The sequence below is a fragment of the Pipra filicauda genome, unplaced genomic scaffold (assembly GCF_003945595.2).
Source record: "Pipra filicauda isolate LSUMZ 115617 unplaced genomic scaffold, ASM394559v2 scaffold323_size1005334_pilon, whole genome shotgun sequence".
Classification (NCBI taxonomy): domain Eukaryota; kingdom Metazoa; phylum Chordata; class Aves; order Passeriformes; family Pipridae; genus Pipra; species Pipra filicauda.
The window spans coordinates 716,612-728,639 of NW_024104447.1; the positions used below are offsets into that span (position 1 = coordinate 716,612).

Sequence of the window (12,028 nt, forward strand, 5' to 3'; positions counted from 1 at the left end):
CATCTGTTTGGTAAACTTTCTCATTTGAGCTTGAAATACTTGAACTCCTACTGCCTTGTCCCTCTGGGAAAAGCAAAAAGTAGCTTTAGTGCTGCCCAGTTCCTTGTTTGTTTGCTCTCAGTGTGCCCCAGAAACTTGAGGTGGGAGGGGAGATCCCCCAGTTATCACCCCTGGAACCTCCAACCTGGCAAAGTCGGGCTGGTTTGGGGGGTACAAATGGCCTATTCCAATCTCTAGGTTGTTATTTGTTCTTGAGGAATGTCAACTATCAAGATCTTATGGAAATGCTGTGAAAGGTGCCTGGGAAGTGCCCCAATGGTCTGAGGTTGTTGGCACTGGGGTGTGAGATGTCTGTGGGAACACAACCTGCAGTGGGGGGCGGAATCTGTCCGAAGCTAAATATTAACAAATAGTAACAAATATTAATATCTAAAGCTAAATATTAGCAAATAGTCACAAATATTAATATCTAAGGCTAAGTATTAGCAAATACTAGCAAAGATTAATGTCAGACAGTACCCTGGAGAGAAGGTGAAGGAGACAGAGAGGACACGAGTTGTGATGCTGCTGATCCCCTTCACCCTCAGTGTGGGCTCCTTTAAGATGCTGAGAGCCAGAAACAGATACTTCTTATATTGTTTGTTATTTTCAAGCATCTTTTTTCTTTCACCAAAGTTCCCACTGGCCAAATTTTGCTATCAAGGCCATCTTTGCACTCTGATAACCTCCAGACTCTGCCTTTAGACATTTTTGTGCAATCTCATCTCCTGATTTTCCTATTACTGGCAGGAGGGCAGGCACAAGCATTGAAATAAAACACTGGTGATGTGCAGCCAGAATTAATCTTGATAGTGCAGAAGTGAAAAACAATGGAGATAAGCACCAAACCACTCGCTCTTGTGACTCAGTTGAGCAACGGGGCTCGACTGCAGCGAGGGAGCAGCTCTGTGCTGGTTGGAGTTGCTCTTTTTCAGAGTTGATCACGTCACTGCACAGGGCTCAGCAACAAAGGGCTGCTGGAGGAAGGAAATGCTGAGCTCGTGCAGCCCCGGGTTCCTGAGGGTTTATCAAACCTGCAGCGAGAGCCTGATATCTCTCAGGCCCCCCGTGTGTCTGCAGGGCTGCAGGAAGTGCCTGGGCCTGACCTTTATCCACAACCAGAAGATTCCTTGGCAGTGCTTGTTTTTGCAGCCTCCACCTCAGGAATGCTTTGGCTTTCCCTGGGGCTTGGGGAGAGGTGGGAAGCACGAGCAGGCAGCAGGATGGTCACACACAGACGTTCCTGCCGGAGCCTGGAGCACCCAGGAGCCACCAGCCAGCGGTGGGAGCACGTCCTGGCACCGGGATCCCACCCCCGGGACACGGGAACAGGGGCTGCTCCTGCTCTGCCACATCCTCCTGCCAAACCCTGCCCTGAGCCTGGGCTGCTCTTCCACCTTCTCTCTCTGTGGACAAAAGCTGGAGCCTGGGTTTTAGACACCTCAGTAACTAAATTAGGTCCAACCAACACTGGTTCCACAGATACAGGTTTTCTGGAATAAGTGGTCAACACTTATGCTATAAATACTGTAAGTAATACTATAATAATATACAACTAATACTATACATTTTTTAGTGATAAGGATTAATTGCCACTGCTGTGCAGCTGCTTTGTTTTCCTTTTTAGTTAAATTCAATATCAAGTTCATGCTTCATCTGCAGGTATCAGAGGGGAGGGAGAGAGTGGGACAATGTGATGCCTTAGAGAAGAAAACCACCATTTATTTTGTCACATTTTTTTTTTACATCATCTTCTTCATACAACTGTTTCATTGTAACATTAATACATTTAAAAAAAACACACCAAGATAGCTTGCAAAATTATATATATTTTAATATCCAAAAAAGTACATTGCATATATATAGTAGCAAAAGCCCCATTTCCATGGGTAATTTTTTCAAATACTTCAATTTTGCGATTATTGCAGTAATGTTACTTATAAACACCCCGAGAGCACTAAGACCTAAAGGGATTAGCTTGATCTTCTTTTTCCACTTTGTTAAATAATGGCATCAGTGCTTCTGTTCAAAGTTCTGAGCAGACTCCAGAGCTCTGGGTTCAGACTCTCCTGCAATCGGATGCACATGGACCAGACCTTGCCCCCACACAGAGCCCCAGAGGTTGTGTCTAGACTAGATTAGATAGTTGTGATCCTGTTAATTGGTTGCCAGTTAATACAAGTCATTTAATGGGTTCTACATGTAAACCTCACCCCCCAGACATCTGTTCTAAAACCCAAATATTTGTGGTTCACCCTCTGTTTATGGCACCAAACCATCAAATTAACATGTGCAAAACTAGAGATGGCTGACAACTTGGGAATGTTTCAAATTTCAAGGAAAAGCCCCGACAGGAGGCATCAAAAAGGAGGTGGTTGATAATTTTATTGATGAAGTGGTTAAGATCTTCCCGAAGTTAAAGATTTTAGTGAAAAACAATCACAAAATATTTAAATATGCTTTAAAATTTGTGCATGTTTTCAATCAGCTTCAATGCAAACATGTGAGCGAAGTGGAGTTAATTTGCAGACAACTACAACAGATTAATATGAGAAAATACTCTACTCTAGACAAACTCAGGGCGATCTGGAAGGTTTCTGGCAACTTTGGGGTCAATTATGGATCCAATTGCAGGATCAAGGCTATCTCCAACAGATACATTACTCATGTCTTATTTTTTATTTCTTTTTTTTTTAGCAAAAAGTACAAAGCTACAGCCCAAATGTACAGATTGAAAAGATGTACAAATTACATTAAAAAAAATAAAACAAAAACAGACCGAGCTGGCAGTAAAAAAAAAACAAACCTGCATTTGTGACCGAGGTCAACTCGTTTTATTTACTCTTTCTTTTTTAAAACTGTGAGATATAGGGAAAAATAACTCTGCATAATTTATACAGTAATTTGCCTTGATTTGTTGACCCTTTGGACGACGGTCTGACAAACGCACAGCGTTCGCGAATCGCTACATCGAGAGGCCCCTCGGGCTCTGGCACCGCCCGGGGACCTGCTGTCATTTATTTCACTTCACTCTGCTTTCAAGGAATGTCTGTGCTTGACACCACGTCACGTTTTGTTCTGGTTTCTGATGTTTCTGGAGTTAAGACACATTCTAATGGAGTTGTACACTCTAGAAAAGTTCCTTCAATGCCCTTTACTTCTTAAAATATACATGTACATATATATATATGAATATATATATATATATTTAATTTCCAGTTGGGTGAAAAAAAATCCTCATCTGCCTTAAAGCTAAGATTCCAGTTGTGGTCCCCTGCAGCCCAGTGTCCTCCACTTAACAGTCAAATTGCCTACGTGCTCCACAGTGAGAGAAAACCCCAGGTAGTCATCCTTTCCTACGACCCACTGGTGGATCTATGTCTTGTCAAAAGCCTTTGAATCCTTGAAAATTTCTCTAAGAATCTTTCCAGGTAACGGTGAACAATCTTCATCATCACTTCCTACAGAGGACATAAGCATCAAACCCCAAGGAAATGCAGAGTACTGGCCCACAGAAGCATCTCTCCATCTCTCCATCTCTCTCAGTTCAAGACACAAGAGGCAAAGTTACAAAAGTAAAAGGTTTGGTCCAGAAATAACCAATATCCAGTTTTAATTCTTCCCCAGAAAGGCCACAATTATCCATTGAGGGTCCCCCAAAAAAACCATAAAAATCCCAGAAGTAAAGAAAAAGTCCAACCAGACTCGTGAAGGCCCCGTGGAGCTGAGAGCACTTAGTAATAGCTGCCCAGGTGAGGTGTGACGTGGGCGTTGGGGTGGCGGGGCACGTTGGGGTTCGGGTAAATGCTTCCTGCAGGGGAGGTCCAATAGGGTGAGGCCGCTCCAAAGAAACTGGATGACGTGACAGGCATGGAAGAAGGGTGGGGGGGCACAAAGTTCACCTTCTGCTGGTGGGCGTGGTACGACGGCATGTAGGACAGATCCGACGGGTACTTGTACATGGAGGACTCGGTGGGGTGAGGCTGCAGGGCCTGGGCGATGCCGTGAAAGTCAAATTTGTAGGCATACCTCTTGCCGTGCACCTTGGTCATAATGTTCTTGTCGTAGTAGTATCGCAGGGCCCGGCTCAGCTTGTCGTAGTTCATGTTGGGTTTGCTCTTGCGCTCGCCCCAGCGCCGCGCCACCTCGTCAGGGTCCGTCATCTTGAACTCCCCGTTGGTGCCCTCCCACGTGATGCAGCTGGCGTTGGAACTGTCCGACAGCAGCTCCAGGAGGAACTGCCACAGCTGGATCTGCCCGCTCCCTGTGACACAGCCGGGGGGGAGAGGAAATGAGCCGCCGCTTCCTGCCCCCGGCGCGGACAAAGGCAGGAAACAGAAGGACTATCTCGACCTTTGCTGGGAACGGCTCCTCCAGCCCTGGAAGGGCTTGCGTAGCAATGGATAAACTGTTCCCAGCAAACAAGTTAGTCAACCCTTTGTTCTGCTCCCGGGTTTGAGGTCAGATTAGATTTCATAATGGGCGCCTTTGGCCTTAAAATCTTCGGGCTGTTCATAAACAGGGTTTTTGCCGAGCACGCTGCGCTGCAGAGCTTTTCACTGGCAGGTTAACAGGGATATTTCAGCTCTGCACTGATCACTGTTTGCCAGGGATATTGTTTTGGATACCTCCAGTTTCCTTTCCAGTTGGTGACCTGAGTTACATGAGATTATTTCTACCCTAGAGTAAAGGTCCCCTGTTTTTTCTCGCTGTGGTTATACAAGTTAAGAGCATTTTGAGGATGTTTTCTTACAAACATTCCATGTGTTTCAGTTTGGTCAGTTCAAACAAGATTTACTCCGGGTCTCATTCCCCAAACTCAAGGATTATTTCCTGCAGATAACAGTTATTATACAGGCAATTTCAGAGATATTTTGTGCCTTCATTCATTTCATCCACAGCAGACAGCGAAACATTAACCTGTACTGCAGATCTGAGAGACCAGCACTTAAGTCCCCTATAAAACTCTATTTAAGGAATGCTGGGTTTGGGTAAGAACATTCAGGATGGTGATTTTGTCCTGACAAAGATGATGTTGCACCATTTCCCTCACTTTTCTCTAAGAGTTTTTGCAAAAACCCTTGTGGGGGCACAGTTACTGAGCTCAGTGGCTCTCACAGCTCAGCCCAACTAGAGGGACAGCAGCTGCTCATCCATCCTGGAGCAGCAGGTCAGCAGGAAATCTGCCCCCTTTGGTGATGAGGGTCTGAAAGGTAAAATGAACTCACCTGGATTGGCAAGGCGGCTGCTGGTGGGCCCCAGGACTTGATAGGGATCTAAAAAAACACCCAGCAAACTGACTTTAAAAAACATTTCACCAAAAAGAAACAACAGTTCATTATGTTTATTCCAGAAACCAAATTTTCATTTTCTTTCTTGACTGTTTCTGCCCCTTCTCCCAGGGCCTGGAACAGACCCAATGTGCTCCTTCTTTCTTTCTTTCTTATCAAACAACCACCAATTATTTCTGGAATCCCAAATGGCACAGTGTTTGTGGCACTGGTCTCAGCCTGCTTTCCCAGTCTGTAATCCCTCTGGACATACCCTACACTGATGTGTCAACTAGAAAACATGAAACATGGGAAAAACCACTGTGGGATAGTAGAAAATAACAAATCAGGGTAAAATATATTTCTCCTAATAAAAAGAGCTGGACAGCAGACAAGATTCTCAGATTCACTTGTTAGCAGCTGAGCTTGCTGCCCTCTGAGGTCCATGGAACATTCCCCCAACTCTCCCTTTCTGAAGCAAACAGAGCATTGGACAAATGAGAGTACCAGGAGTTTGTCCCTGGCTCCAGCGAGGCTGAGTGTTTCTTGAAAACCCCACAAAGTATTTATTAGGAGTAAATTCCTTCCCTTTTCGTGGGGCCTCCTCAGCCCTAATCTCTGCACTTCTCCTTTGCCTGTCTCTGGTTTTGGTGATTTGGGTCTGAAGTGTTTGCTGGTGGATTGAATCGATGCCAAAAGCACCAACCCTCTGAAATAAAGCAGGGGGATGGAAAGCAGCTGTGCAGGGCAGGGCAGGGGGTGCTGAGCCTTTCAAAGGACCTGGGGGAGCAGCAGGAACTGCAGTGCTCCCTGCCCAGCGGGGTCTGCTCATCTCCTTTGGCTCGGGCTGCTTTGGGACGGAGGAAGCCCCGGTGGGTCTGTCTGGAGACACTTCCATGGGCACAGCTGTGCCCGAGGTGAGGAGGGGACGGGTTGGCACAGCCCCACACCTGCTCCACAGCCTTGGGATGAGCCAGAGGGGATGAGCCAAGGCGAGGAGCCACAGTGACTGGGGTGGCACAGGGATGTTCCTTTGGCACGTGGAAGGACAGAGCAGCAAACCAAAAACCCTTTGGAACAGTCACTGACCCTGTGGAGTCACTGCCTTGAGGCCTCCCTGGGAGGCTCTGCCAGCTTGGCACAGAGTCACAGAATGTTGGGAGGGACCCACAAGGACCATCCAGTCCAACCCTCAGCCCTGCACAGGCCCAGCCCCAAGAGTCCCACCCTGTGCCCCAGAGGATCAGCCAAACCCTCCTGGAGCTCTGGCAGCCTTGGGGCTGTGCCCACTGCCCTGGGGAGCCTGGGCAGTGCCCAACCAGCCTCTGGGGGAAGGACCTTTGCCTGAGATCCAACCTGAGCCTGCCCTGACACAGCTCCAGCCATTCCCTGGCTGCTGTCCCTGCTCCCCCAGAGCAGAGCTCAGTCCCTGCCCCTCCTCTGCCCCTGCCCAGGAATTGGAACTGCACTGAGCTCTCCCCTCAGTCTCCTCTTGTCCAGCTGAAAACACCAAGTGCCCTCAGTGTCCTCCCACGGCTTCAAACCAAGGCCCTTTCCCACCTTCATTGCCTCCTTTGGACACTCTCTTGGAGCTTTAGATCTTCCTTATATTTTAGTGTCCAAACCCACGGCTGGGTCTGCCTCTGGCACATTCATCCCCCCAGTGTGGGACCACTCCAGGTGCTCCAGAGGGACAAAGCCAACACTCACCTGGCTGGGGCCGCTGCTGCTCCGTTGTCTTGTTCACATTTTGTGTCCCTGCAACAGGAGGGCCTGGGGAGACAGAGAAAGAGCTTGTTTGTACCAGGACAGAAGGGGAGGAATGAACAGAGGACAGGCAAGTACAAGACACATCAAACAGGAATAAACTGGCTGGCAGGGAAAGGTTTCCTAAGCCTAAGGGCTGATATTTTTGAAATTGCACTATAAAGTTTAGAGATTTCACTAGAAATTAAAAATTTTACTGTAAAGTGAAAATCCGCAGATGAGGCAAGAAAAATATTGTTATTATAGATATTTATATATATAATTATTATTGATGTTTATTAATATCCTAAAGATGCAATGAGGCAAGGAAAATACTATGTAGATACTTTATTAACTTTCTGTCTGTCATTGCAACTTAACTTCCATTCTTTTAACTTCCATTCTCTAGTTTGCACCCATGTTGTAAGCAGAAAATTGGATTTTTCGAAATGTGTAAATTCTGACCTCCTTCCACGTTGGAACATTTTTCCACATTTTTTGCAAACGCAAGTTCTTTTTTTTTTAAGCAAGACTTTTAGGCCAAAAAAATTGGGGTTTATAGAAAAAAATAAATTGAAGTTTCTTTAGGGTTTGCATAGCTCAGAAAGCTGCAAAGTGAAGGCAGTGTGATCTGTCAGCCGGGCTCTGCCGTGTTTATTTACAGCCAGTAGTATCTTGCTGAGTGGGAAATGTGCCCACCTTGGAGGGCTGCACAGGGAAACAGGAGTGGAAACGGGGCAGTGTGGCTGTGTCAGCTGGCTATGCAGCTAACACACAGTTTTTAGGGACAAGGAACTGATATTTCTGATGACTGGGAATTCCAGGACACTCTAAACCCAGCGAGAGCAAGAGCAGTGTGTGAGCAGAGCTTGTGCAGGGGAGCCCTCTCTGCCTGCTGGACTCTGCCTGGAGTTTTGCTTTCTGGAAAGTTGTAAGAAACTCTCAGATCTGCCCAAATGGTCCATGTCTGTCCCTAAAAGCATCACCCCACAATACAGGTGGGTGGTAACACGGAGTCTGTACACAGGGTTTGCTCCTGGTCCCTTGATCAAATCCTGCAAATATTAGAGGTTTCTGCTCTCACCTTTAATACATGATTCAGTGATAAAAATAGTGGGGTCTGTTTCTATTTCTCTCCATAACATAATTCCAGCTCTTATCTTACTGACTGTCCATGAATTTTCCACCTTTCTGGTGCTCCCACCACCTCATTTTGATCTTCCATTGCACAATTTGTGATCCCCATTGGGACAATTTACTTTTGGAGAGGCCAGAACTCACATTACTGCCCCATCCTGCTCTCCTGACTGCAGAGGAGGGACCTACTTGTGAAAGACAACAGGCACAGAGGGCTGGAATCACCTTTTCCTAGAAAAACCTTGCAAGAATCTGGCTTGGGATCATGGTCCCAACTGGCTTGGAATCCTGTAGGTCTGTATTTTTGTCTCTCCCATATCCCCTGTGCTCCCCTGGGCCCCTCACAAAGACAAGGGGGTGTAAATAGGGGTGTAAATAGAGTTGGGATTGTTTGGGAAGTTCTTGAGCCTGATCTTGAAGTCCAGTCATGGCACCCAATGGAATTTAGAGCATGACTCATCCCATCCAAAAGCAGATCCACTTCTTTTATCCCAAGATTCAGAAGAGCAGGGGCAGAAAAGGAGGATGAAATGATGATGAAAAGGAGGATGAAAAGGGGATTTTCAATCCAGGGAGGCTGAAGACTCGAGGCACAAGAAGGTTATTTTAAGGAAAGGGAAAAGGTGGAAAAGCGTCTTCCCAAGTGACATTCCAAGTGTCCCTCTGCCCCTGCTGTGCCCGTCGGGCTGCACAGCTCCCTGTGGATACATCCCAGGGCACGGCAGGACTGCACAGCTCCCTGTGGATACATCCCAGGGCACAGCAGGACTGCACAGCTCCCTGTGGATACATCCCAGGGCACGGCAGGACTGCACAGCTCCCTGTGGATACATCCCAGGACACGGCAGGACTGCACAGCTCCCTGTGGATACATCCCAGGGCACGGCAGGACTGCACAGCTCCCTGTGGATACATCCCAGGACACGGCAGGACTGCACAGCTCCCTGTGGATACATCTCCAGGCACTTGCACATTCCTGCCGGCGCTGGGAAAGCCGCTGCAGCTTTGAAATTCCAGCCCTCTGGTTATTGGCATGGAAAGGAAAACACGGAGGGAAGGGGAGGGAGGGGAGAAAGAGGAGGAGGGAAGAGAGGGGAGTGGGGGGAAACAGAGCTCGTGTAATCTGCCCGGTTTTATTTTTGTTTTAATTATTTGGTTTTTTCCCTTTTTGCAGAAACCACAAACCCCACTGCAAATAGATCAGACTGAAAAACAAACCGCTACGGTTTCAGCCGGGGACTGAGTGGGATGGGACAGCCCGGGAAGAGGGAGGGGACAGCCCCAGCCACGCTGTCCCAGAAGGGAGCCCTGATCCCAGAAGGGATCCTTGTCCCAGAAGGAATTCCTGTCCCAGAAGTGTTCCCTGTCCCCAGAAGGGATCCCTGATCACACAAGGGATCCCTGTTCCCGAAGGGATCCCTCTCCAAGAAGGGATCCTTGTCCCAGAAGAGAACTCTGCCCCCCAGAAGGGATCCCTGATCACACAAGGGATCCCTGTCCCCAGAAGGGTTCCCTGTCCCAAAGGGATCCCTGTCCCCAGAAGTGATCCTTGTCCCCAGAAGTGATCCCTGTTCCCAGCAGTGATCCCTGTCCCCAGCAGTGATCCCTGTCCCCCCTCCCGAGGCCGGACAAGGCTCAGCAGGGTTGGACACTGGTTTGCAGCCTGGTGCTTCCAGGAACTTCATCCCAAGCTCAGCCCTCAGCTTGTCCTTGCTGTAAACAAGGTGCTGCTCGCCCTGGTGGCATTTTCCTGGCTGGAAAACCATCCTGGCTCCATCCCAGTGAGCCAGAGCTCTATCAGGGGCTGAGATCAGGAGAGCAGGGACGAGGGATGAAGCCTTTTCCCATGTCCTCCCTGCAGCCAGGCTCTGACTTCCATTTCTCCCCTGGGATCTCCTTCTGAAGGATTACAACTAGAACTATTAGAGAGATGCTTTGGGAAATATTTGGAAAAACCATGAGTCCTGCATTAAGAAAGGCAAAACCTTCAGACATTTCCACTCATTTAGATGCTAATGTACATTTTGGTTAATTCAGCCAATAAAGAGTTTGGCCCTAATGTAATGTTAATGGAAATGTCACGTGGTTATCCTGGTAAAAAGCAAGGTGGAAATTAATTTTCCAACAGAAAAATCCTTTTCAAATTGGGGAAAGTTTCTTTGCAAAAAGTACAGAACTCGTTGAAAATGTTCAGTTTTCTCTGATTTTTTGGGGTCAGGTCACTGACTCAAGTGAAGCAACTCCTACAAAGGGGTTGGTTGATTCAGTCCTTGGTGTGTTTTGAGTAAATAAATAGGCATCATCTGGAGAGATGGAGAACCCTTGTCCCAGAGGAGGAGCCTGCTTTGCTCACAGTGTCCCAGAAAGAGGGGTTTTAGCCCATAAGTGACACTATTCCAGATGTGCTGACCAGGCTCTATGGCTGGGCAGGATCAAGGCTTGGTTCAAGTTTGGCTAAGCCTGGTCAAAATTGTCATTCCAAACCTCTCTGAATGGGTTTCCTTGTAGGCTGGAGTTTTAGGATGTAAAATGTCAGCTTGGAAGTGTGAATGTGACCGTGCCCAGGTGGACTGAGTTCCTTTGCCTTAGTTCTCCCTGTATAAAGTGTGGGAATATACTGTGTTGTAGGATGAGACAGCTCTGAGCACGACTTTGCCATGGTGAGAAGGGTTAAATGCAATAATCAGCAATACAGACACTGCTGTTGAAGCAACGTGTGCACTCAGCTACTGCAAATTTCCAACTCTTTCTCTCCCTCTCAAAAATAATCGTCCAAATCCACAAAACTATTTTTATTTCACAAGAATCTGTGCAACGTGAAGGAACCACCCCAGCCCTCCCAGCTCCCAGGCCCAGACTCTAAAGCTGAACGTGTTCAAAGCAAAATGGAAAAGGCAGAGCCAGGGAACGTATCCAGAGACTCGGGTTCCTGCAAAAACAGATCATTCCCAGGACCTGACGCCCAGTGGCTCGAAGAGATCCTACAGAACTCCAGCCAGACAGTGACAGGGAGCCTTATCTGCCATTAAAACCACTTGGGTTTTACACCAAAACTTGCCATGCGATGGAAATTCAATTAAAAGACTTGGCCTGAGGTTCTGTCCTAGTGTAAATCAGCAAATAGCAACAGTGGAGTCGGGGGCAAATTTACACCAGCAAAGGATCAGGTCCCCATGTCTGGTTTAGACTTAAAAGGCCCCGTGGAACAACAGTCCAATGACAAATGTGTGTTCAATACAAAATGGAATTAAAGAGCAGAAAATAAATCAGAGATGCTTTCAAGAAATGTCATTGTGCAGCTGTCTGGTTTATGTCCAGCAATTCCCCAGCATGAACGCAGACTCTATTAGGAGGAAGGTAAAGGATATTAATAATGCTTTGCACTTTCACAGCACCTTTCAACCGAGGATCTCACAGCTTTGCAAACATTCGCACTCACTGCGCGCCCGGGAGGGAGGTTAAATATCATTTTATTTATTTGCATGCGTAAAGACACTTTCCTCAGGCTTTAGCTGCCTTTTCCAGATGAACTGACTTTCCCAGAAATCAGGCTGAGTGGAGCAGACTGTAGCACTGATCTCTGGACCCTTTCTAGCCTTGGTCTCTACTTTCTCACCCCGAATCTCCCTCACCTTCTGCCTCTCCACCCTCTGTGCCACTTGGAAATCTTCTACTGAGCAACTCCCCTTTCAGAGTCTAGTGATTCCTCTGGAATTAGGTGTAAATCAGAAGTAGCAGTGGTGAGACAGCCTGCCAGGCTCTGCAAAGGCTGAGAAAAGGCTTAAAAGATGGCCAAATCAGGAAGGCCAAGCCTGGGCATGAGGCAGGGGGACCTG

General features: G+C 47.4%; 1 protein-coding gene across 2 annotated transcripts in view; it reads right to left on the reverse strand.

Annotated features, from left to right (window-relative positions):
• Positions 1–1,740: 1,740 nt before the first annotated feature.
• The window catches only part of FLI1 (Fli-1 proto-oncogene, ETS transcription factor), a 90,105-nt gene continuing 79,817 nt past the window's right edge, over positions 1,741–12,028 (reverse strand). For both annotated transcript variants that reach the window (XM_027747956.2, XM_027747960.2), the window contains 3 exons: positions 7,020–7,082; positions 5,268–5,315; positions 1,741–4,303 (listed from right to left, as the gene is read on the reverse strand). In XM_027747956.2, the coding sequence (XP_027603757.1) occupies positions 3,774–4,303; positions 5,268–5,315; positions 7,020–7,082 (641 nt within the window). In that variant the 3' untranslated portion in view covers positions 1,741–3,773. The remainder of the gene's footprint in view (positions 4,304–5,267; positions 5,316–7,019; positions 7,083–12,028) is intronic.